This window comes from Ambystoma mexicanum, chromosome 1p (genome assembly GCF_040938575.1).
Source record: "Ambystoma mexicanum isolate Mex_15411 chromosome 1p, UKY_AmexF1_1, whole genome shotgun sequence".
NCBI classification, from domain to species: domain Eukaryota; kingdom Metazoa; phylum Chordata; class Amphibia; order Caudata; family Ambystomatidae; genus Ambystoma; species Ambystoma mexicanum.
Window position 1 is genome coordinate 240,603,071 of NC_090921.1, and position 27,566 is coordinate 240,630,636.

General features: G+C 46.2%; 1 protein-coding gene across 1 annotated transcript in view; it reads left to right on the forward strand.

The window, feature by feature from the left end:
- Nucleotides 1-27,566, forward strand: part of CTC1 (CST telomere replication complex component 1) — a 1,003,059-nt gene that overhangs the window by 793,024 nt on the left and 182,469 nt on the right. The window contains exons 15-17 of the mRNA XM_069646446.1: nt 3,871-4,020; nt 4,367-4,434; nt 6,737-6,846. Coding sequence (XP_069502547.1) covers nt 3,871-4,020; nt 4,367-4,434; nt 6,737-6,846 — 328 coding nt within the window. The remainder of the gene's footprint in view (nt 1-3,870; nt 4,021-4,366; nt 4,435-6,736; nt 6,847-27,566) is intronic.

The window sequence follows — 27,566 nt, forward strand, 5'->3', positions numbered from 1 at the left end:
GTGACTCTGGCTAATGTTCGCGATTTAGTCTGGGTGTGACGCATGCTGACATTCACAGTTCCGTCCATGTGTGGGACATGCTGGGATATGTTAACATTCACATTTCTGTCCAGATGCGACTCAGGCAAATGCTCATGGTTTCATCTAAGTGTGAAGAAGTGCAATGGATCGTGCACCTGGGAGGGAAGACATTAGATCGGATGTGAACAAAGTCCCACAATAGTAGAAACATGAGTCAGGAGGCTCATCTCGGTATTGATCTTGATGACATAATATATAATGAATGTGTATCCTGTCTGGGTCAGCGGCAGGCTAATGTCCACAATTCTGACCGAGTGCGGCTTTGCCAACATTCATAATCCTGTGTGGTCCGGCACAGGTTAATGTTCACAATTCTAGCCAACTGCGGTATTGTTAACATTCACAATCCTGCCAGGGTATGGCGTGGGCTAATGTTCATAATTCTAGCCAGGTGCTGCATTGCTAACATTCACAATCCTGTCAGGGTCTTGAGCAGGCTAATGTTCACAATTCTGAGTGCAGCATTTCTAACATTCACAATCTAGTATGGGTCTGGTCAAGCTAATGCTCACAATTATGTTAAGGTAATGTTGAGTGGTAGGGTCTTATTGAATATAGTAACTGCTCTACTCCCCACCCATGCCACACCAGACACCCAACAACATTTTCCAGAGCCGTCTCTGCTGGAGCCGCCCCTTGTCTCGGGGCCCCCAGCCGCGGGGGCTGCCAGGCAGAGGGCTGCCCCAGAGAGCCCCTGATGAGGGAGCAGTGCACCAATAAGGACAGGGGTGGGTGTGAGCAAGAGAAACCAGGAAGCGGGCGGGCAGGGAGAGGAACCACATGCCGAGTGCGCAGTTAGGCACAATGGGACTGCATTTTTTTTGTTTGAATTAAGAGGTAGGGTCGGGAGACTCTTACCTAGTGCAGGGTCTCTTGGCGTCTGGGAGTCACATGGGTACTCAGGCGGAATCTGTCTTGTGTCCTTCACCAAGTTGGGATGATTGTGTGGAGTTGGGTTTGTTCAGCGAAAGTGTATGCCCATATTGGGACCAATATGAGAGATGATGGTTTAAAAGAACAAAAATGTGGTTTGTTATTTAAAGTATTAACTAAAGTGGGAAATGTTGGGGAGGTCAGGAAAGGACCCATTGATGAATAGGGGTTTGTGTTGTGCGTGCCATATTTGTGACTGGGGGTGCAGCAAAGTTGGTGAAATGTTGCAGTTTTATATGTATCCAGTGTAGTTAAATGTGATTCGTATGTGTTACTTCAAGCAGTACGTTGTGTTCAAGTTGATCCATATTAGGTTTGCAGGCATGTAGCAAGGTAAATGCCAAAACCGCCAAATGAAATATAAACAAGATTCAGATATGGTGTGCTACGAAGTACCTAGAAGTTAGGTGACGAGTTTCATAATGCGCATGCGAGGAAGGGGACTTGTCACGGAGAACCCACTGTAAAGAAGAGAAAATATTTATTTAACTTGCATGCCCACTGATATACATACACAGGGAATGTATAAATCTCCAAGTTGTGGGCTTTTTATAAACTTATTAAACGCTGCAGTCAGGAGTTTGCGAGGTGAATTTTAAGTGACGGTTGAAATCTAGTTCTGCAGGGTTGGAGGCCGAAGGCGAAGGAATGATCAACTGAGCTAATGGTCAGCCGTCAAAGTGGCCAGGATTTTATGGCCTGGTAGTTTCACAAAAAGCAGATGTAATTAAGTGCTTTGGGAGCTTGCCGAGGGAGCCGGCCATTTGCTTTTGTCTAGCAATAAACATGGGGTGAAGTAGTGCCAGATGCCTTTTTTCTTGGGTACCATCCTGGATGAGCCTAGCTGTTAACATCCTACTACCTATTTTTGTCTTTTTCCATATTATCCCTTGTTCCTGTGAAATGCTTGTACGAAGGTGTTTTGCCCAGGTACCGAAAACAGCTGCCATAATGACTGTGACTCTGTCCAAAGCTAGAACCACTACCATTACATATCACATGTGTACTGAGACTGAATCTGTCTTGTGTCCTTCACCAAGTTCGGACAATTGTGTGGAGTACCGGATAGATTGCGGAAATGGTGGGGGTCACGTTAGGTTTGCTCACAGAGGAGTATGCCCATATTGAGACCAATATGAGCAATGATGGTTTAATAGAACAAGAATTTGGTTTGGTAGTTAAAGTATTAACTAAAGTAGGGAATGTTGGGGTGGTCAGGAAAGGTCCAATGATGAAGAGGGGTTTGCGTTGTGCGTGCCATATTTGTGACTGGGTGTGCGTCAAAGTTGGCGTGATGTTGCAATTTTATATGTATCCGGTGTAATTAAATGTGATTCGGATGTGTTACTTCAATTGGTACTCTGTGTTCAAGTTGATACATATTAGTTTTGCATGCGGGTAGCAAGATAAATGCCAAAACTGCCAAATTAAATATAAACAAGATTCAGATATGGTGTGCTACGAAGTACCTAGGTGTTGGGTGACGAGTTTCAAGAGGTGTGTGCGAGGAAGGGGACCTGTCACGGAGAACCCACTGTAAAGAAGAGACAATATTTATTAAACGTGCATGCCCACTGATATACATACACGGGGAATGTTTACATCTACAAGTTGCAGGCTTTTTATAAACATATTAAACTCTGCAGTCAGGTGTTTGTGAGGTGAATTTTAAGTGACTGGGAAAATCTAGTTCTGCAGGGTTGGAGGCCGAAGGAGAAGGAATGATTGACTGGGCAGATGGTCAGCTGACAAACCGGCCAGGGTTTTATGGCCTGGTAGATTCACAGAAAGCAGATGTAATTTTTTTAAGTGCTTGGGAGCTTGCAGAGGGATCCGGCCATTTGCTTTTGACTAGCAAGAAACGTGGGGTGAAGTGACGCCGAGGTCAGAGTGACCGATACTCATGGGTTTTGATTGTTTTCTTAGGATGTGCCATGCATGCTGAAATTTTACTTATTTAGATTAGAATGTTTTGAAGATGCCAGAATGTCGGGATTGGTGAGATGGTTTTCGTCAGTTCAAAGGGAACCTGATTATTCTGCCTCTCCTCATTTTGTTTGAAGTTTTCATGCAACCAGTAGGCATGGGAGAATTGGAGAAAGTTCTTTTATATAGGTCTTGTCCAATCACACGTGGGGGTGGATTGTAATCAACTATATGGTAGTGTTTTAACTGTTACAAAAATGTATTTAATGTGTCAACTTGTGTGGTTCAGAGAGACTCTGGTTAGTTTGACTCAGTGTCATCTAGCCCCTCCCTGGATGATTGTACAATAAACTTGCTTTACGTACAACCGTGCACTTGCTTCTCAAGTGGTGGGCCTGCTTTGGGTTAAGGTGATTAGAGGCCCGTCCATACACTACTTTATGGTTAATATCTCCTAAAGCCCAGAGAAGATTTTTTTCTCGAAGTTTCTTACCTGTCACTATTATTCAGTGAGAGAACTTTCATCACATTTGTCTGTAAAATACCCTCATCAACATTTTAGTAGTAACATGGTGTCATGATGTCATTTCCATAATAAAAAGGAATCTAAAATGGCCCTTAATAAGAGATACCAATACTTGGTGACCTATCCTTAACAGGGTAGATAGGAAGTAAAGAGGTCAAGCATGACCCCTCGTCTAATGCCACGAGATGGGTTAAAGAGTAAATATTCCTAAATCCGATCCCCACATTAAGGGAAGTATTGTTTCAAGTATTCTCTCTTTTCACATTTGCCCAGTTTTCACATCAAATTCACGAATGTTCTGGTGCAGCTTGAATGTGTTTACAGAATTAATGCAGAAGATCGGTTTACCTATTTTAACCTTGGCATTTACACACACAATTATGATGTTCTCCTCCCTCTTGCAGGACGCAAATATTTTTGAATCCTGTAGCAACTCATCCATCCTTTTTAAAACTCAGCACAAAGGCCTCTCTGATTGCCCCCTGAGTCTGCGTGTGAAGGAGAGCTGGAAACTTCAGTATGTGGCGCTGCCTTCTGATGTCATTCAGCACAAGGTATGTGGCTTTATTTCTGCAAAATAACTGTCTGCATTGGCTCACTAGTTCCATTCGGTACTGTACTTTACAGGCTGCTACATGGCACAAGTTAAAATACCAGAGTAAGAAGACTTGGTTTAGCGATCAATAGGAACGTTGTTTGTTTGCACGTTTATTCAAAATGTAAAAGATCAGAAACATTGACTTTTCTGATTCAATAACCTTCCCCACATTGAAAGCACACCTGGCCTTAGATTACTGAATACAAAATGCATATTACTTAATGGCCAGTCCTCAACCTAAATGTCCTAGAACTATCCCTGATGAAGTAATAACATGCTTTCCCTTCCTTTCCTGTAACCAGAATGTGTCTGCAGCATTAGCTTCTATGAAGCCAAGGCTTTCGACTGTGGCAAAGATTCTCTCACCCAGGTGAGTTGGCGCAGGCTACTGCTCAATGGGCTGAAGGTCATGCACTCACAGCTCACTTCCTGCATGTTAGGCCCAGGCCCCTCGGGGACTTTAAGGGCAGGTTTTGTGTTGGGGTCCAGATATCTGCGTTGGATGTTCTAGCCTAATGGAACATTTAAATAGAAGGGTAAATTGTTATCCAAAAAGGGCCCAGGGATCCTTCATAAGTGTGGGCGCACAGAATGGGTACAGGTGTCCTGGTCTTTCAAAGTATGGCACCTACTAGGTGTTGGGTGGGACAGACAGGGTCCGGTGCATAAGTGTCACGCAGCAGGAAGACATTTGAGCATCCGTATGGGGCAGATAAATAGTGGCATAGCAGTGACAAAAAGCTGTGATCAATTCTGCAGGATAACCAACCTCTTCTCATTAAAAACTCAAGGGACGTTCTCTTCCTTGATCCAATCTTTGATTCATAGTACAGCAGGCTTCACCATAGAGTAGAACCAGTTCAGACTTAGCAATGCAGGTCTGGATATCTCTTCCCTACCACAAACAGACCATGAGCAGTGTTGAACAACATCATTCGGGATTATTTAGGGTTTTGAATGAGGTCTAGTTAGAAAAGGCTTAGACACTGTCTGTCACTGTGGCCATTACATAAGCAGACACACATACACAGTAGCAATGGGCAAAGAGTGGTACTGCGATGATGAAACACAAGTGTGACTGTACACCGCATAGTGTCTTTCAACATGGCCTTTAGGGTCTCAGAATAGCAGTGATTGTTTTGAGCTGTCCTTAGGGAAGTTTCTCTCGCTATTACGTTAATAGGTCTGTAAGCCTACAAACAGCAGGCATTAGTTAACCTACTCGTAAAGAGCAGAGCAAGAGGGCCTCAGATGCTATCTTTTAACCACAGTGTTAAACAACACTTCTTTTTATGTTCAGAAAGGGTCTGGTGCTCTTAGCATCCTGTTGCCAAAAGAAACCCCTTTTACCTGCTGGTAGTTCCTCGCCATACCACACATATACTATTACAATCGAATGGGGCTTGTGCAAGCTGTTATTTCTGTCCTAGGTGATTTTTCAGGTTGCTACTCTTACATGAAAGGCTTCTTTTTGCTTGCAGATCTGTGTTGCAGGCGGCCCAGGCTTCTGCCTGGTAATGCCAAGGACCAGCCCAACGTTTGAGGAACAGTCAAATACATTGCTGATGTACACTCTCCATAACCGGGTCCACTCTCCACATGGCACTGGTTAAGATCGTAGGAAAGCAGATAGTAACTAATGTGGCATTGGCACCTACTTTCAAGGAGCAATAGGACAGCAACTGAGATTGTGGACAGAGAAGTGGCTGAGTCAAGGCCCTCCAAGCAGGAGCGCACGAAGCACTAACTTTGTGGTATTTTAAGGGAAACTCTTGTGACATTGCCTGCCCCATCCAACCCCAGTCCAGCACGGTTTTCTGCAGGTTCAAACACTCATAAACCAGTTTATTGTTCCATATATTTAACATCAAATATGACTGTTTTACCAAAATGGTTGCACTCCAACTGAGATGTACTTTGTTTTGCATAGTATGCAATCATGAACATAGTTCTAGACAAATGTTCATGTTTTCGACTGGTATTTGTTTACTAAATCTATCACAACAGCACCTTCATTCCAACCCATCCTATTAAGGATATATAAGCACAATTCCAATAGACACAGGAAATGACCGGCATAGGGTGAACTGTAGAGAGATCTCTACTTAGTCTGAATATGCAATTCAAAGGCTACATGGTGGTCATATCTATTTGCAAATCTTAAGACAGGCAACATCATGAGCTTGCCTGTGCCCTTCTCTAAAGTAAGTCAAGCTTATTTGGCCAGGCCAACGAAAGGAAGCCTTTGCATTTGAAAGGCTGCAGGAGCCAATTTGATCTCTGGCCATCTCCTTGTGACTGGGACTGGCCCCCCAGTACTGCAACTGCTATAGCCTCACTCTGCACAGGTTGGGGAATGGTTGCATACATCCCACCACTCAGGAAAGTGAGAAGGATAAACGCCCTGTCCCCTGTAGTTCCACACCCCCTATGAGAGCTAAGGTACTGGTGTAATGAAGCTGCTCAGATTCCACCAGTATCTGTGGAAAGCAATGGAAATGGTCCTGTTGATGCTGCCTCCTACTAATTTCTTTCTCTCTCACTCTCCCTCTATCTCCACTCTCCGACTCTCTGCCACTATCTCTTCCACACTCTCCCTCCCACTCTTCTCCCTCTTTCTCTCTCGCTCTTTCTCGGTCTCCTCCCTTCTCTCTCGCCGTCTCTTTCTGTAGCATTGCAGATACCCTCGTCTCCTTTTGCTGCCAGCTGTCCATGCGCAGTGTGTGTGAAACGGACAAAAGTCCCAGGAGCAGTGCAGCCCGTGGAGCTCGGCATGCCCAAGGTGAGGAGGGTCTCATGTTTATTGCATGTTCTGGGTTGGATGGTATATTCTTTGTTTATCTCCTTTATATGCTATGAGTTTCCTTGCCAATGCTGTAACCACACAGAAGTGTCACCGGATAGCACGCCATGCATGGATAAAGATAAAGACAGTCATAGTTTTTCTCTCATAAGGGATCCTCTTCAGTTTCAAAATCTTACAATAATTATCTGCCACAAATCTTTTCATGCAGTTGTAATTATTATATGTACAAAAGACTTAGGATGTATGTGGTAAACTGTCACAAACACACATTCCCCACGTAATGGCAGTCCAGGTGAAAGCACACAGGGCGCTCTTGATGGCCAAAGGAAGTTGATGCATGCAAGCTGTCGGACCACGAACACTGGGAGATGGAAGTGAATAGGCAGTGCAGTCAAATAGAGAAGCAAGTACATGCAGGTTTGACGAAGGGGCACAAGTACAGGCAGGCAGAGCGAGACAGAGGGGGAAGTGACAGGTTGACGGCGATGTAGAGGCACGCAGTTTAGCAGAGATAATCATGCAATCTGACAGAGACAACGCAATATTGGCTAAAAAAAGTGTATGTTAAACCGTGGACAGCAGGTTTATTTTACTTGTGTTGCCATAAAGACAGGTGGGTGGTAATGATATGAAAAGGGGGTGGTGGTTACCCTCTATGAATCATTGGGGATAGGTAGAATGAGCATGCATACCTGGAACAAAATGGAAATCAAAATCTGGCGATTTCACTACAATGTACAGAATATTTAGTTCAATGACCAATTTCCAGCCGACCCACTTTACAAATGATATCCATTTAACATTCTGCTCAATTATCAATTGACCTTTTGCCCGCTTATGAGATCACTTCCGTTGTGAAATTCCTTGTTTGTTTTACATGCATGCTCCACTTTATAGTGAGGCGCGGTAGTGATAGTTTGTGTCCATATAACTTTATTTTTGGTAACTTTGTGGTTACTTGCGAGATGTGCCTAAAATGGGCTGGTGGCAGCAGATATTTTCATACCGTGTTTTTTTTAATTCTGGCATACTCTTTCACATTTTACTGCTTAATTGCTTTTAAATTAACATGCACTCTAAAATGGCAGTGGTATGAGATTTCCCCCTGTCCTTTGGCCATCTTGTATTTTGGCCCTCTTCCTACCATTTCAAGGCCAGATTTGCCATATATGGTAAGACGTATCCCAGGCAAAGTCTCTGCTTTCCTGGGCAAAGCAGTGGTGTCCGTTGGTGATGCACATCCTGGCCATGTGTGTCTGTTTCTGGGCAGATGTTGTGGCCGGAGCTGTCCATGATTGGACATCCGAAGGCAAGTTTAAATGGGCTGAACCTTGCCATTGGTTTGATCAGAGGCGACTCCAGCTTGAATCCTGGATAAACTGAGGATGTTTGCAGCAGTTCATACACCAGGTTGTTATTGGAGGCAAGACTCCTACAAAAGGGAGCATCTCACTGAAGATTCAGAACTTATCGTTGCAGCTAGCCAGCATTGTCTGCATCCACTGTCCTGTATAAGACATGTTCTTTTGCGGATCACCAGTAGGTTTTAATCAGTTCTTTGACCCCTGTACTGGTGGGAACACCAGTGTCGACTCCTGCTCGAGGACTTTTCCCTTGGAAGACTTCTGAAGTTTCCCAGAACCATACTGTGGACTAACTAGCGTTCTCAAGGGCTACCATGCTGTATCAATCTCCGTCCCCAGTTCAGACTTAGACTCCAGGGTCCACAAGGCCTTCCCCTGCATTTGCAGATCTCCAGCAACTAGATGGACCTTGTAGGTCCAGCTTCTTTGTTTTCACCACAAGGGTCAACTTCTAATATTTCTTCACAGTGCAAAAACGGTGACTTGAGAAGCACTTTTAGGAATCTAAGTCTTAAGGGTGACCCCAGGAGCATATACCTTGAATCTAGGAAAAGGGTTGCAATGCCAGGGAGACTTGAGGGGAAGTCTCTTTGGCCACTAATAATAGATCATAGATCCAAAACGCGGGTAGGGGTAAAAACAACAACTTGAGGGGCCCAGTAAGTGGCTCTAGAATCCCCCAAAATAGGAATTATGTCCTAATAATAATAATAACTTTGCGTCTACATCCATTCGACAGGACCCTCGACAAACTTTAGCCCATGTCCTTATCGTCTTTACAATCCTAAATTCGTCTTTTTGCCAATTCCTATGAGCTTTGCCAATTTAAAGGGAAGTGTATGGATTGAAAGGGATGTACATGGAGATGTTGGGGAAGCTAGTTATAACTGACGCTCTGTCGCCACACATAGTCTTGGCTGGTATGGTGCCTGGTCTACATTTGGTCCTTTTGTCTGTTGTGATGGCAAGCAACTAATTTGAGTCAAATGTGAGGTCCAACAGGGGTAGCTCATCCATATTGAGCAACAGGGTGCCAACCGGCAACCTGTTATGGACGTGTAAACCAGCTCAGTGAAAACACAGAGCACTCTCTGGGCTAGCTTTAACTATCACAGAGAAACTAAGCTTCCTTTTGACAGTTTGCAGTACCCTAGTGTGCCCAATGGATCATGCAAGGCTAGGGGGCGTTTTGCTTCCCCTACCTTACATGATCCATTGGGAATGCAGGCTGGCGTACTGTGGGCCTTACTGTACTTAGGCGGCACTCCTGCAACCTCTCTTCACATTCAAAGGGCCACGAGCAGAGCTGGGCCTGGAGCGAGATGGTCATTTAAGAGGCCTGAAGCAGCGTGGAGTTACTGGACCGAAGCTGCAGGTAAAGGATTTTATTTATCTATGCCTATTTCACCACATGTGCATGAATGAGCGTATGTCGTATAGGTGGTGCATTAGTGAAAAAGGTGTGTGAATGCTATATGGGCGTGCAGGTGACTGTGTATGAATGTCTGCTTCTCTATGAGCCGGGCAGTAGGGCTAACATTTGGGAGGATGTATATGGGGTTTACATTGTTCAGCAGCAGGTAGTCTCAACATATTTTCCTACTGTGGCATGGCATTTTTTACTGGTATCCATGGGATAGCCAGCATGGTGAGTGTTGTCACGAAGCTAGATTGGCCTGCATTGGTGCAGCCAGTCTGGTATATTTTCCTACTATGGCATGGTTCTATTTACTTGCAAACCCAACAAGAGTATTTTCTTATATGGTAATGCTGGCATATAATGGAGTAGCCTGCAGGGACATAAATTGGCACAGCCAGCATGAACATGTTTTTTATACCGGCACATGTTGTGGGTAACGGCATCATAAAAATGATTTGGAAAATGCTCCTGTGCTCTGTCGGTGACTTGCATCTATTGGATTTTTTATGTGTTACCCTGCAAAAGTGATGGAAAGCTGTGCGACTTTTTATCCAGTTTCTTACAAAAAACGTGCTGTAAAATGCACTGTTTAACCAATTAATTAAACAAAAATGTTCAGTGGGCTCTCTCACTACACCCGGTTTCTCCTGAATAGTCATGGGAAGCAATCACACCCCTCCATTTAAAAAAACAGTCACTACTGAGATCTGATACTTTATCCAGATTCCCCTGTTGCAAGTTGAAAGCCTTTAATCTTGCTGTCTCCTAAACATTAACTCCAAAGCACATGCCTCTGACTGCTGTCTACATGATGGTATAGCATTTAGCGTGGGAAAGGCAGCTTCCCAGAACTATTCTGAGAGCAGATGTTAGTGTGGAAATGAAGCTGGCCTATAAATCTGTCCTATGATGTTTGATCATTTCCTTCCAAATCTCAATTTGCCAGTGGCTAGCAAGACATGTGCATTGGCTTCTTACGTAATGCAATGAGATGGAATACACTTTCCCTGTAAGTGTTGTCTTAGAATGGATGGTTATTACTGATCAGGTTGGCCATAAAGGTTACTTGGTACTGTGATTTTGCAAGTGCAGCTTGCTACAAAGTATGCCTGAGCGGGTGGATGGGACATGATGCACAGTATTTCTTCTTCCACCGGTCGGCATTTTTCCTCAACTTGCGGAACCTCTGTCTATTTCAATAATCTGGGTCAATCATGCCGCCAGTGCAATTGGACTTTCTGGATGAAAAACCCATAAGTAGGTTTGATTGCACTATGGAATGGCAATTTCATTGATTGGTAAATATTTTCTAATACGCAATCCAGTTTATTTTGCATAAGTGAAGCTGCCTCTTGGTCTGCAGGAAACCTAGCTTTTCAAAATATTATGGGAGAGTGTAAAATTGGGACAGGGTGATGAAATGCAGCAGTAATTCTGCATCTAAGCATCCTCTGCACGTAAGTGAAGCGGTCTCTTGTTCTTCCTCTGCTTTATGGTCGGTGCCAGAGTCTTAACTTATTTATTTAAACTCTCTTTATTAATTTTACACTGGGTAAACACAGTATAACATCACATTTGTTGCATCATAAATAATATTCAGCTGAAATAACCTTCCCTTCCCTTGCCCTCCCCGTACCCCTTCCCATCTTACCCAAACAAACACACATGGCTGATTTTCTACTAAAGACTCACCAGTTCCCTTTATCCCTTTATCCCTCCTTACTCCAGACCTACTCTAAACTCATTCCCCCTACGTAGCAGTTGGTTTCAGTTGCCCTTGATCCTTCCTCCAACCTATTGTCTCTCCACCGTCGGGGTTCAGGGGAGCTGAACAATGCATGTGCTAAGGCATTCCAAGTCGTGTAGTTTGCCAGGTTTTCTGCCCTACCCGTTTGGATTACTTCATACCACACTGTAGCCTATGCCATGGACCAACGCCTCAGATCCCCCACCACTCATTTATGCGTGGACCCACCCTCGATGTCCACACAATGGTAATTCTTCTCTTTGCCAATACCCAGGCAAGGTCTATCATCTTGTTTTCTGAATTTTTTGTCAGCATTTTTAGGGCGCCTGAAAGACAGGCTTCTGGGGCCATTTATAATTGGTTTTGCCTCCTCCTCCTCTGGACGTCCCTTCTACCTCCCACCAGAAGCCTCGGGCCACAGGGCATTTCCAAAACATATCCATCATATCTACACTGCCCGTTCCTTGGACACTTCTTCTCTTTTGAGCTCGGAAATTGCGAGATTATGTGTGGTGTCATGTAAGCCCTATGATGCACGTACAGCTGGGTCACCTTCAGTCAGGCCTTTCTCAAGACCTTTTTTGGGTAGGCTAATACCTGGGTCCATTCCGGCTCTGTAAATTCTCTGCTTTTATCTGTTTCCCATTTAAACCTCCCTTTGGGCTTCTCTCTCATTAATGTCTCCAACAGTCCCTGATACAACTCGGACACACCGTGCCCTTCCTCAGAAGTGACAAACAACAATTCAAGAACACTGTCTTCCTCTAGGGGGAGCGGATTGCCCTTTCACCATTTCTTTACTTAGTGCATCAATCTAGAGTGTGTCAAGTGCTGTCCTCTGCCTATTTCATACTCATCCATTATTTCTTGAAACTTCAGGAACCTATCCGATGCAAACAGGTCTCCCACCATCACCAGCCCCTTGCCTTCCCACTGTGTTCTAATCTGTACTAGATCTTGAGTGTCTTTACCATGTATAGCTACTAGGGGAATGTGGGGGAGTATGGTTCTCCCAATTTCAGCAACACATTGGTCCCAGGCCCAGATTTGTTGTGCCTAGCTGCAGGAGACAGGGGGGTGCTCTGGTTCTACTTTCTCCTAACTACAGCGCTTCCCTTAATACATAGGGGTTTAGTTTTGCGCTCAGCAGCTTATGCTCCGTGGTCTTTTATGTCCGCCAACCACCCTGCAACATGTTGGAGTTGTCCAGTCAAGTAATTGTCAGAACTCTCCCTCAATGGTTTGACCCCGTAGTGTAGAATAAGAATTCTTCCCACTAATGTGTCCCTCTGGATGTAGAGAATGACATGCAGAGGGACCAATTAATTGAAATATGGGATTCTAACGAGACACCAAAGGCTGCAAGGAAAACACAAGTCAAAGGGTTACTGCTTTGTAAACTATCGACAGATAAAACTTAAGTCAGAAGGCAAGACTGACCTGTACTACCTTGGGGCAGAGTTGTCATATAAACAGGCATTCTAGATGCACAGAGGGAAATGGTGTTTGGTGCAGGGTCAGGTCTGTGAAGCGCAGCACGATCAAGAGGTTAACAGAGAATATAAACGTGACAGGTTGGAGGAATACAATTCTTCCGTGTTGAATCCCAATATGTCCAGGAATGCAAATATCAAAGGCAGCAAGAACAATCCAAAACCACACTCCGCCGGTACAAGGACGCCTAATTACCCAACACCCTAAACCGACGAAACGCCGACACCTAAACAGCCTTGCACACAATGGTAGTCTCTAGTCCGTGTGCTTTGGGACTCGTAGTCCAGTGCAGTATTTTGCTCTTCTTAATGGTGCGTCGGGTATTGTGCTTGTGCTGAGGGGAAAATGGCTGTATCCCTGCAGGCAGGCAAAGCGCTGAAGTTTCCAACGTGCAAGAAGAGGCAATCCGTGAACGTTCCGGGTCGGTCAGGCAGAAATCGGCACTATGGAGCAGGCAATGGCGGTCCGAGACGGCTATCCAGGTCAAGAGTAATTACCGGATGAGCTATGGTCTATGATCTCTATGGATTTCGTAGTAGAGCTACCCCCAATCGGGGGGCATGATACCATATGGGTAGTCATCGATTATCTCACCAAGAGGGCCTTGTGAATCTCTGGATTGGTCTTTACCCATTCTTGGATAGTGTTTCGTAAAGATGGTTGTAACATGCAACTACACATAACCTGATGTGGGAGTAGAAGCGGGGCATCTATTCTTTTGGAAGGGGAGACGCCATAAATGCGAGACAGGGCTTCCGCCTTGGTGTGCAAGGAACCCGGTCTATAGGTAATGATAAAGTGGAACATGGAAAAGAATTAATGCCATCTGGCATGACGGGCGGTAGTGCACTTGATGGAATGCAGATTACGTGATCCGTATAAACCTGACCCGGGAGTGCAGTACCTAGCAAATGGTGCAGCCAGACTAGAAACGCATCCCTCACTGCTAATAATTCCTTCTCAGTAATTGTGTAGTTTCGTTCGTAAGGTGTTAATTTCCTTGAATGGTAAGTGACGGGATGTAGACCGCTAGAGTCGGGACATTACAGAGAGAGTATGGCTCCCAGAACAACATCCAAGGCATCTGCCTCCACAATGAATGGTAGAGAAGGATTGGGATGTTGTAGGACAGGTGCTGTGGTGAAAGCGGTCTTGAGGGTGGAAAAAGCCTGTTCAGCTTATTTATCCCAAGTGAAATCCCTTTTACTGCTAGTAAGGGACGTTATAGGAACCACCACACCGGAGAAGTCTCTAATAAATCGCCTATAAAAATTGGCAAAGCCCAAGAACGATTGAAGAGATTTCATGGAGGTAGGAGCAGTCCAATCCAAAGTGCCCTGACTTTAGCACTACTCATCTGGACTTCCTTACTGGTGATTTCGTAACCAAGAAACTCCACCTCCGTGGCATGGAACCTGCATTTCTCTAACTTGGCATACAGGTTGTTCTCTCGTAGCCTTTGCAAGACCTTAGTTACATGGCACACGTGTGCATCATAAGAAAGGTAGTAGATCAGGATGTCCATAAATACGACAAGAAACTGATCCATCACACCTGGAAGACATCATTTATGAAATGCTGGAATGTTGCAGGTGCATTACAGAGTCCAAATGGCATCACACAATACTCATATAGACCATACTTGGTTTTGAATGCCGTCTTCCATTCATCACCTTTGTGAATTCTGACCAAGTTGTAGGCGCCTCGAAAATCCAATTTGGAAAATATTACACCAGAACCCAACTGGTCCAATAGTACAGAGATCAACAGGATCGAATACTGATTCCGTATTGTTATGGCATTGAGGGATCTGTAATCAATACAGGGGCGCAGGTCCCCCTCCCTCTTGGGAACAAAAAACAGATGCGAAGCAACAGGAGAACGAGAAGGAAGAATGAATCCAGATTCTAAGGCCTTCTCAATGTAGTCCTTACGAATGGCGTCATCCTTCTGCGTAAAAGAGTAGGTCTTCCCCGATGGAATCTTGGCGCCAGGCACAAGATCAATGGGGCAATCGTGGTGTGTATGGAGGTAAGACTTCTGCACCCCCTTCATCAAACACGTCTTGGAAGTCCTTGATCTCTGCAGGTAACGACTTGGTGACTATGGCCCCAATAGTAGGAGTGACGTCCAGTAATGGACGACAAGGATTCTCAAAACATGCATCAAAACCCAAACAATGCCTTTCAAAGTGTTCGGAAAGGAACTTCATACTTCCCGTGTGCCAGTCAATCACAGGATTATGTAACCTGAGCCATGGAAACCCAAGTATCAACTTGAACTGAGGTGCTATAATTAAGTAAAACGTGATGCTTTTGGTATGGCCCTGCGTGATTTCCATGATCAAATCTGCAGTCTGTTCCGTCACCAAACCTGACAACAAGGTGGTACCGTCCACTGCGTTTACGAGTTCCGGTTGTTCCTTGACGATGACAGGCAGCCCCAGATCCTTAGCATACTGACTATCAATATAATTTCCTGTGGCGCCTGAATCGGGCACCACCATGGCTGTGAGTGGATCCTCTTGCGAGTTACCAAAGCCAACAAACACAGTAAAAGGGATCACAACATGGGAGTCCACTGTTGGGAAACCGCCCGGCAACTGGACTCCCTTTATTGCTGAGCCTTCACGTTTCTCTGCTTCTTAGAGGGTTTCTTTGTGCATGATTTCAAGAGATGATCTGAAGAGCCACAATAGAAGCAAAGGTTGTTCCTTCTCCGATGTTCTCTTTCGTCAGCGAACAAAGGACCTTGTGTAGCCGTGCCTATCTGCATGGGCTCGGCTTTACCGGTAGCAGGAGCAGTCGCAACAAGGGAAGCAGGAGGGAGGTTTCTTTTTTTTGCCTTTCCTCTCTGCTTTCTGAGCGTCTATCTGTAGCTCCAAATCCAACAGTTCGGGAACAGTAACAGGAACCATAGCAAGGGTATCCTTTAAGGAATCTGATAAACCCTTGTAGAACAAGGAGGCCTTTTTATCATCAGGCCAACCAGTCTCTGCTACTAACTGGTTAAACTTGGCTAAATAGGCAAAGAGCGTGGAATCCCCCTGGTGAAAACTCAACAATTCCAGTTCCATAGTATGTAACTTGTACTGGGTATCAAACACCTTGCTCATAGCATCAATTAAGGCATCGCAGTTGTACAAGAGATGACTGCCTTCCTCCAACAAAGGGTTCGCCCAGGCTGACGCGGTATCCCCCAAATGAGATAAGACAAAGGCAGCTTTAGTTGTGGAATCTGGAAATTAACCAGGTCGACACAAGAAATGCAACCGACACTGGTTTAAAAATGTCCGGAGATGCTTAGGATCCCCATGGAACCTCTCAGGAGGAGCCAAGGGAAACTGTAAGGTTACATACACCAGACTGGCGTCCTGTCTAGGCGGTGCGGAAGCAGAACTGGAGGCAAACCGCAGGCTGCTTAACCGGCATGTGAGGAGGCAGAACGCTGGCTTGTAATTCGTCAATGCGCTGCTGCGTGGCGGCATGTGCATTGGCTATGCCAGAGCGGAGGTCCGCCACCAATTGGAGGATGCTAGCCAATGTCTCGTTGGGGGTCCATGTTGTGGGCTTCTGAATATGTCAGAACTCTCCCTCAATGGTTTGACCCCGTAGTGTAGAAGAAGAATTCTTCCCACTAATGTTTCCCTCTGGATATAGAGAATGACATGCACAGGGACCAATTAATTGAAAGATGGGATTCCAACAAGACACCAAAGGTTGCAAAGAAAACACAAGTCAAAGGGTTACTGCTTTGTAAACTATCGACAAATAAAACATAAGTCCGAAGGCTAGACTGACCTGTACTACCCTGGTGCAGAGTTGTCAAATAAACAGGCGTTCTAGATGCACAGAGGGAAATGGTGTTTGGTGCAGGTGCAGGTCTGTGAAGTGCAGCACGATCAAGAAGCGAACAGAGAATATAAACTTGAAAGGTTGGAAGGAATACACCGCGTTGGAAGGAATTACTGTGTTGAATCCCAATATGTCCAGGAATGCAAATATCCAAGGCAGCAAGAATAATCCAAAACCACACTCCGCCGGTACAAGGACGCCTAATGTCCCAACAACCTAAACCGACGAAACTCGGACACCTAAAGAGCCTTGCACACAATGGTAGTCTCTAGTCTGTGTGCTTTGGGATGCATTTTGCTTGGGGGCATAGGTGTTTATCAGACAAACCTATGACTTGCCCAGGAAGCCATGTATCAGCACCATCCTCCCTTCAGTGTCTGTGCAGACCTATATTTTCCGAAAGAGAACTGTTGGTGCAACCCAGATGCGCAAACCCCTCACATACCTGGAATATACTGACCCAAACCCTTTCCCGCCCTCCCCCATTTCCGTAGAATCTGGACTTGTCTTTCTGCGGTAAGGTGCGTCTCTTATAGTAGTGCTACCTATACACCTTTCTGTTTCATATATGACGCCACCCTGACTCGTTTGACATAGTCATTCAGACCCCGGACATTCCCAGACAAAATTGTAAGTACTTCTGCCATTCAGACGTCCCCACATCTCTCCATTGTAGACGCTCCATCTTCGCCATAAGCCTCTGTTTGCAATTGTTATGTCCAATCAAGCCATGTGATAACCAGAACAACTTATATAAAACTGTAACAAACCACCTAGCAGAACTCTTCTGTAGAGCCATTTCCACCATTCACTCCAGTTTCTCAGGAACTTGATGGGTCAATACCAACCGGTATCTGCCAGTTCTTCCAATGGGAAGAAGTGGTAAACGAAAATTAGTAACTGTGTGTGCAGGGCCAGCTTCCCAGCTTAACAGGCTGGTTTCTGAACCATGAAGTGATCATATCGAATCCATTGATTAAGATAATTCGATGTAAGATAGTGATGCCGTCCGCTCGGAGGTAGCCCCTCCTTTTCCAGCGCGCTAGGCCTGCGTGCACTGTCGATGTCACATAGGCAAAGTCACAGTACACTGTCACCTCCTGGTCTGCGTGATTCTCGATAGCGAGGATCAACGCCAATAATTCTGCAACTTGCGCTGAATAATGAGATGGTAATCGTGCACTAATGAGTACTCGAAATTCTCCATTTGCCGTGTGCTTCATCACACTGGTGCCTGTATATCTCTGCCCGTCATTTTGATTGATTCTCGAAGAACTGTCAACGAAGACAATTTCTGCTTCTGCCAATGCATTTTCCTTCACTCTGGGAATTTCATCATACTATTCTTCATAGTTCCTGCAGTCATGGATTGACTCTCCGTCAGTGACTGGCTCTGCTATAAACATAGCTGAGTTCACTATCTTACATCGAATTATCTTAATCGATGGATTTGATATGATCACTTCATAAGCAGAAGCTCTCTGAGATGTCAATGTGCCTTTAGGTTTCTCTAGAATGGCAAATAATGCGGGCTCGACGAACAACGTTATTGAGCATCCCATCACAATGGTTGTAGTCTTCTCTATGGCAAACGCTGCGGCAGCTAAACTTTCTTTGCACGGGATGTGACCTCTCATCACTGGGTCCAGATTCCCTCTCTAGCATGCCAGGGGCTTGTACCCCGACAAGATCCTCTGTGTGAGTACTGCTGTCATAACACTGCCATTCGTGTATGAAAACAGGTAGAATTCCTCTGCATAATTGGGAATTCCTAGAACTGGTGCAGTGAAAATGGCCCTTTTGAGTTCAACAAACCCTTCTTCCATTGTTTCGGTCCATTCAATTTTTTCTTTAGTCACATGTGCTTTCTTTAGGGCTTGTAACAAGGGTTTGGTATAGGAGCTGTAGTCAAAGACCCATGCCCTGACATAATTGGATAATCCTAGAAAACTCTGCATCTGTTTTATTGTGTGTGGCTTGGCTGTGTTTACTATGGCCTCAGACCTTTCAGGGGTAAACTTTTCCCCTCATGAGATTAGCTGGCTTATGTAAAGCACCTCTTGCTGACAATATTGTAACTTTTCTTTGTCAACTTTATATCCCTTCTCAGCCAATATAGTCAATAGCTGAATAGAATCGTGTCTGCATGTTTCCTCTGTCGTGCTGCAAATTAAAATGTCGTCCACATATTGCAAGATAACACTTGCTTATGCGATAGTGCTAAAATCCATCTGTAGGACTCTGTTGAAAATCAAAGGAGACTCACAGTACCCCTGAGGTAATCTTGTGCTTTTCAGACGCATTTGCCTGAACGTGAATGACGTCAAATCTTGTGAGTCTCTGTGCAATGGGATTGAGAAAAATTAATTTTTCAAGTCAATCGCTGTGAAATATTTTGCCTCAACGGGTATATTACATAGGATTGTGGACAGGTTAGGGACTAGAGGGAACTCGGCCTCTACAATATCATTTATTGGCCTTAAATCCTGGATTAAACGCCACGACCCTCCCTTTGATTTTTTTGATATACACTGCGGTATTGCATGATGACTCTGACGTCACCAAAATACCCTGCTCCATCATGGCAGAAATTGTCTTGAAAATCCCTTCATCTGCTTCCCTAGACATGGGATTCTGTCGTGCTTTTGGTAAAATTGCTCATGGTTTCAATGTAATCTTTACTTCTCCAACTCCTTTCAACAAGCCTAAGTCATAAGGGCCTGTAGTCCACACTGAGACAGGCACCTTTGCCATGTCGTCATCAAAATATTCAGGACAGTTTTGTGCCAGCATCATTCTCTGGGGCACCTCTCTTGTGTTCATTTTCCCCCAATAAACGAGAATATCCTCAACTGGTGTTTCATCTATACCTATTTGCTCTTCAAACAGATCATCATCAGTGACATCAGTCAATCTGTATCCTTCCTCAATGGCGATCACTGCGCACCATTGTCTGCCTTCGTCATCACAACCATCGATCAAAGCCACTTTTCCTCGTACTATAGCTGTGTGTATTGCCAAAGGAAACACTCATCCCTTTTCCTCATGCATAGGTATTCTTGGCCTGAATAGAAACTCATCCGGGTTCTCATGGTTTTGTCTGCAAGGCCTGGTAGCCCTGCCATAAGTATACGCACTCCATACGTGAATAATTCTGGTTCCAATGGAACAGCTCTCATAGCCGTTTGCCCTGCGTATGCTCTAATCATTTCCCATACGTTCAAATAATGCATTCCTGGAGTTGAACATACTATGCCCTTCTCCGTGAACGAGATTGTCATGTTTAACTTCGTCATTAGGTCTCGTCCCAATATATTTACTGGGGTCTGCTGTCAATATAGTAGTAGCTTGTACATGTCACATTCTCCTATTGAAACTGTAAGTTCGTTTGTAAAAGGAACATGACCTGTTGCTGCTGTGAAGCCCTGAGTATTTATGGCATTGACGGACAAGGAAAACTTGGCTTCGCGTATACACGAGCGTGTTGCCCCCATGTCAACTAAGAAGGAATATTCTTTATCCCCTATAACAACATCTACCCTTGGTTCCTCATAAGGGTTTGGTGTCACTGATAGGATAGAACACTTCAGGTTTCCCAGTGAGCTGTCCTAATCCATATATAACTTTGTCCCATGCTGAGTGAAGGGACTTTCTCCATCACCAGTGTTATTTCTCATTCCAGAATTCAGTAGCTGTCCTGTACTTGTTATCTGTGACAGTTGCATCGGCGACTGTTGGGACTGTGCTTGCGGAAAATGTGTCATATTCTGAGGTTGCAAGCTTTGCTGTGCTCCCGGCGCTTGCTGCTGTACCGTGTGATTTTGTGCAACTCCATTTCCACCCTGCTGCAAAAATACAGGTGGATTCACCATCCCTACTCTTGTTCCTTGGTCGTTTGGCACCATGCCTGGACGTCTGCATGTGTGTGCTAGATGCCCTGTCATCCCACACGTCCAACATATTGGCAGTGGTCTCATTATTTGCCCATTTGACATGTCCTGATTGCTGTTTTGCATGTTTTGAAAACCTCCCTGATAACTATGGAAACCTCCCTGATTACTCTGCCATCCTCTTCCTCGAAAGCCTCTCCCCTCGGGTAGAACCCGTTATTACTTTGATCACCCTGCCCTTGATTATTGGCCTGCTGCATGTTTGAGCCTTCTGCGCTGGTTATCATTGCCCCTTCAATGGCATATTTCGACAATTTTTTCTGCACTACTTTTGCCTCTTCAGCTTTTCGTGCAGCCTCTTTTTTGCGATTTTTCTCATGCAGCACCCTGCAATAGTGCGCTATGGTCAACTGTATTTCAGACCATAGTTTGGCTTCCATTCCTACCAATTTCTTGAGCTGCTTCTGTACCTGCTTTTGCAGCCTTTGGCATAATATATGTTAAAACACGGTACTCCTCATACAATGCCCTTGCATCAAGCCCCTTCGCCGGTGACCAGTGACCTGCTCCAGCAGGATTCCCGCATTAACCACCATAGGCCGCTCCGCCCCTACACAAATACCCCAGGACTAGACCCACCACTCAAGCTCAACCCATTACTAAGCACTGATCTTTGACCCCTGCGGTCGCCATTAGGTGGTCCCCACCCAGGTGGCTGACTGGGTGCCATCGCCTGTAGGAGACCACCAGGGGGCGCAGGCAACATGGAAGCCTGTACGCCTAGCTCCGTCGGAGCCTGAAAGCGACACTGAATCCTAACAGCTTTGCCCAGCCCGCAGGTTAATCTGTCCCAGAGGAAAACAACAACAAAGGGCCAGTTACGTGGCGGCAAAATCCTGATAGAAAACCCATAGTGGAAACCTAAGTTCTGGCTCCGGAAAGCGGTGACATGGAGGTCTGAGAAGCACCACGTGGCGAAGCAGCGCATCGGTGCCAGGACACAGAGACCAGCCTCTGGTTCCTCAAGAGCAGGGCGCTTGGGACCCCATAGCTCACCAGCACTCCCTTCCCCCTCCAAAGGTCATCAGGGCGGGCCAGGCTCTGAGCGCACTGGGATGCCCCAGCCCCACTGAGCCCCACACTCGCTGATGGCAGAGCTCGGGGAGGGGGCCTGGAGGAACGGTTGGAACTGCAAGGGGAGCATGCGAAGACTGCACGCAGCGTGGGCCGACAAGCCTCCCTCGCCGGAGTCGCGTGAGCACACCTCTCCCATCGGGAAACCCAGCGGTAAGGAGCGGGTCGGGAGGGGGAAGCAGACTGTATGCAGCTCCCTCAAGAACTGCAGTCACCCCGGGTCACGCCCCCATCACAACAGACACACTCTTGGGAGGCTTTCAGCCCCTCCAGACCACAGTGACTAGAACAGTACTTCACAGGAAGTGCAGAAGGCCACAATCATCTTTCTGGGTGAGTACCTCCCTCGCTGTGAGCCCTCCCCAACCAGCCAACCGGATTACCAGCAGAAACTTCACAGGCAGAAAATGCAGACGCCCCGGTAAGGAGCGGAGGGGGCCCGGATCAGAAGTAAGTGCGCACAACAGCCGCAGCTTGAAGGCCCCAGGGGCTAGCAGGGCACAGTGCCCCCACAACGCCTTGGTCAAGATAATAAAGTCGGCAGAACCACAATCTCGGTAGAGGCTGCGTGGCCAAAGCTACCCCCATTTGGGCCAGATACAGATGCCAAGAACCAAGTCTAAAGACGCCCTGTATAAAGCCCAAAACACACAGCTGGAACACTGTTGGAGGCGGTACCGGACAAAGAAACCACAGGGCCACATAACAGAAGAGCGCGACACCCAGCATCCTGAGGAAGCACCCACGAAGATGGCTCTGAATAAAGAGGATCTCAAAGAATGTCTTCAGGGAATGGAGAACCGGATGATGGAGTCCCTCCAAGACCAACTAGGGAAAATAATGGAGGAACTTTGCTCCTCCATTCAGGAGGTAAAAAGGGACATCACGAACGGTGTCCGGTCAATTGGTCGAAAACATTCTGGTCGACTGCAATTTGGTCGACACCATTTGGTCGAATGCCAAATGGTCGAATTTTTTTTTTTTTTTTTATATATATGTGTTTTGTGGGTTTTCGTGTGGGGAAAAAAAAAAAAAGGGGGGGGGGGTTGGGGGGGGGGTTGGGGGGGGGGTTGGGGGGGGGGACCCCCCCAAAAAAGGGGTAAAAAAAAATAAATAAATAAAATTCGACCATTTGGCATTCGACCAAATGGTGTCGACCAATTGTCCTGTCGACCAAATGTTTTCGACCAATTGACTGGTAACCCTAGAACCTAGGAGAAAGAGTAGACACAGCGTAAGTGGGTCTCTCGGAAATTGCTGAAGACTCAAAACAATCTAGCACATTACTCGAATAGATTGCCAGAGTAACGCACAATTTGCAACTCCATGCAGAGGACCTGGAAAACAGATCCCGAAGATCCAACATAAGGGTCAAGGGCTTAGCTGAGACAATTGGCGACAGAGACCTAAAAGAGTCCATGCAAACATGCTTCAGCAGCCTCCTACCAGGCGCACAGCCAGAAGACATACTCATAGACAGAGTGCACAGAGTTGGCCCCCCAGGAAAAGAGCCGGGAGCCAGACCAAGGGACGTTCTGCTAGCGATAACCTCCTACACCCTGAAGGAGGAAATCCTCCGGGCAACAAGAAACTCACAATCGGTCACCATCAACGGGGCCCAAGTCCATCTGTTCCAAGATCGGGCCCCGTCTACCCTACACAAGAGAAGATTAATGGCTCTGGTAACAAGGGCATTAAGAACCAAAGGAATTACCTACAGATGTGCACACCCCTTCGGACTGCAGTTCGCCTAGGAGGGCAAACAACAGCGCATCACCACCTGCAAGGAGGGTGTGTCGCTCCTGCGCCTGGAGGAAGAGGAACTGCACCCGGGCGCAAACCCCACACGCAGCCTAAGAAGTGGGAACTCCAGACAGTGGGAATGTTCTGCTGCCCCAACTAAGAGGCGTGGCGCGGAAGGCAAAGGGAGAAGCCAACAACCAAAATGACCACGGCCCCCTGGAGGGGACAACCAAGAAACGCTGAGAGCGACCCCGGAACAAAGGAAAGACCAAAAGCGACGCATGTCAAAGGACAACATTATCCTTGACGGAGTGAAGAGACAAACCATCTTGGAACCAATGCAGGACGGACACAAGTCCTGGCGGCGCATACGTTGGAGGAAAGGTGATACCCACCGCCCAAGAAGGGGCGCCGAGGAAGTTCCAAGGAACTTTGATCTGAAAGGTACTGGGGGCAGGAAGGAAGGGACTGGGAGGGAGACAAGGAGATTCATAAATTTTAGCAAGTTGGGGGGATGGCACGGATCAGTAAAGGTAAGGTAGGAAGGAAGGAAGGAAGAAAGGACAGAAGGAAGCACACTGGAAGACAAAGGAACACGAACACAAAATAAATGGCTGATCTGAACTTGGTTTCGCTCAATGTACAAGGCCTAAATTCGCCAGTCAAATGCTGCTCCATCCTGACGAGACTCATAGACTTGCAGACCTCAATCGCCTTTTTACAAGAAACACACCTCCTCCCTGAGGACGAAGGAAGACTGAAACATAGAGCGTTCCCCCGACAATACTTGGCCTCGGGTGGGAGGAAGACCAAAGGAGTAGCCATACTGATTGGAGCCAATTTCATTTTTTAAAAAGCGGGTAATGTACAGGGACCCGGAAGGGAGGTACTTAATACTAAAGGGGATTATATAGGAACAACTATACACACTAATTGCAATCTATGCCCCGAATGAGAGACAGGACTTATTTCTGGGGGATATGCTAAAAACTCTGGGTGGCTGGTGTGAGGGCCAGATAATAATCGAGGCCGACTTTAACTGTGTCATGGACCCCGCACTGGACCTCTCCCATCCACGGCAGCAGATGCAAGAAACGGGCAGGCATTGGGCAAACTCTTCAGAGACCTTGGGGCGATAGAGACATGGAGGTTCTTCACGGTCAACAGAGAGAATTCACCCACTATTCTGCAGTCCATACGGGGTACTCCAGAATCGACATGGTGCTGGTCTCTTCCGCCCTGATCCCATGTATTAGCAAAGATGAAATAGAGGTCCAATATGTGTCGGACCACGCCCCAGGGGATCACACATAAGATAGCATTATATGCAGATGACATAATGCTGTTTCTCTGGGACCCCAAGAACACACTCCCAAGAGCACTCGATACCCTACAAGAATTTGCGCAGATATCAGGATTCACCATAAACTTCACTAAATCCAAGGCCCTGAATATCACATAGAGGGAAGAGGTGGCTGAAGCCCTGGGGTTAAGATATCCGCTAACATGGGAAAGGGAATCAATAGAATACCTGGGGATCAAACTAACAAAGGGTCATAAAACCCTCTTCGGAGCAAACATAACCCCATTGCTGAAACAACTGAGGGAAGACCTACATAGGTGGGACACCTAGGAACTATCCTGGTTTGCACGCATTGCAGCACTCAAAATGACCTTGCTACCACGCCTGCTATATACCATAAGCTCGCTCCCAATAGAGGTCCCCCCAAAAATAAGCAAAGCACTACAAGGTGACCTGACTACCTTCATATGGCACAAAGGGAAAGCTGAAATACAACGAAGAATTCTGACTAGGCCTCTGTGCTTGGGAGGTCTGGGGGTCCCGGACGTGGAGAGATATGTCCTTGCCGCACAAATAGCACCAATGCTAGCCTGGGAGGGAACGGACAAGTCAAAAGGATGGGTGGGAATCGAACAGGGGGTAACCTTAATACCACTGGGAACTCTACATGGGCTGCAGGTGAATGATAGGGAAGCTGAGGGTCGGCTGCTCGAAGCAACCAAGATCTCACTGAAAGGCTGGGACCGAGCACTGAGAAAACGGAACAGGGTTGGGCCTCTTCACCCCAATGGCACATAACCAAAACTTCTCACCGGTCAAACGGCCCAGTTTCTGGAAGAACTGGGGACAGGAACAAACACTATACTTCAAGGACTTCTTTCAGGAGGGAAACCGTTTACAGTTCGAAGAGTGCAAACAGAAATTTGGGGTAAGGGAAACAGACAGATATACCTACATTCAGATTCGGCTCTGGATAACACACAAGGAAATCAAGAAAGCACCTACGAAAGTACCGGTGGGCCTGGAACTAACGCTACACGAAGGGGACGAAGCAAGAGCTGTCTCCAAAATATACAAGCTGTTGGACAGTGCACAAGAGAGTGACTCCTTCCCATACATGTATAACTGGGCAAAAGACATAGGTGACTCCATCACTGAGGAAGAGTGGACCCAAATCTGGAGGAGAGCACAGAAATCCCAGCCATTAGAGAGACCGCACACAAGATATGCTTTAGGTGGTACCTGACCCCCCCTAAGGTTGCACAAGATGAACCCCAATTACCCACCCACGTGCTGGAGGAAATGCGGAGGCAAGGGTGACTTGTACCATATGTGGTGGTCCTGCCCCAATGAAATCACAGGAAAACAACTGCCAGCACCAAAAGTCAGACTCCTGGGCATTACGGTCGAAGATGTATACACGGCAACTGGCAACGACGCAACACTTATCAGCCACCTGCTAATGGCAGCTAAGATGACCCTGGCACAAGCATGGAAAAACCCAGACGGCCCAATAACAGCATGCTGGTGGGTGAAAATATGGAACGTAATGACCATGGAAAAGGTAGGGGCCCTGAAAGACGGCAAGTACCTCAAATCTCTAGCAATCTGGGACCCCTTCTTCGACTATGTCAGAGACAGAGAAGCATATTTTTTAAGGCCAAACTTGTTAAGAACTATCCAAAACTGAGCACTGACAAGCCAAGTCCATAAACTCTGCTTCCATGCCGGAACTAACTAGCCAGAACACAACAATCCCTTTGAATACTGATGGACTGATCCGTGCCATCGGGGAACCGAGAGGGGCGAGGGCGTAGTGGGGAAAGGTTGGTGAATGATTGTAGTCAAAGTTAAGCTAATGTTCAAATTACACCTAAAAACTGTAACACCAATGGTTAAGATGTGGCCTTAGCAAATGCTATGGGTTAAATTAATCAAATTTTTGGCCAACACAACATTTGAAAATGATAGTGTTTGAATAAATAAAGTTGGTTAAAAAAAAACACAGTATGGATTTCCCCCAAGATTCGCGAGTTTCCGGCACCCATGTGTCTTGGAAATTTTGAATGTAAAGCAAAGGATCCTCTGACTCCTTCATTTTACGTGTCATTATAGCTCCCATGTCTGAAGTGTCTTTGTATAGCAATCGTAATGCTTTCCATACCGCGGCTCTGCAATTGTTAAACGGCGCTCCATCATGCGCAGTATTAACTGTAGTCACGCCAGGGTAACCTGCTCGTGTCCACACATCGTCAGCTCTATCACCAAGTATGGCGATTAAAAGACCCTTAATATCCCCTACAGCTAACGTGTTCCCTCCCGTCATTTTTTCTAACTCATGTATCCATTTTCCGGCTCCCGATGTTAACATTGGAAGCTTATTTTTCAGATTTTCTCCATTCATGTGTGCCCAAGGTATATACTGTGGCCTCGTTCCTCCTTTTTCGAGCAACGGGAATTGTAACACATGGCACTCCTTTTCTTCTCTCATCATTTTCCTATCCACTACAGGGGTAATATGCCTGCATCGCCGTCTACCTGGCAATGTCCTTCATCTGCTCACATGGAGTGGTGGAGACACCCCCCTCTGGCCGTAAGATACGCATTTGTGTCGGTCTGATTGTGTGGCTGACTCTGATGCCATAGGTGCAGATCCACTAGAATCTGACCATCTTATTCCTTTTCCTACAGAGAAACATTTTTCGCGTCTTCTCTCATCTTCCTTTTCCTCAGAGTCCTCTCTTTCC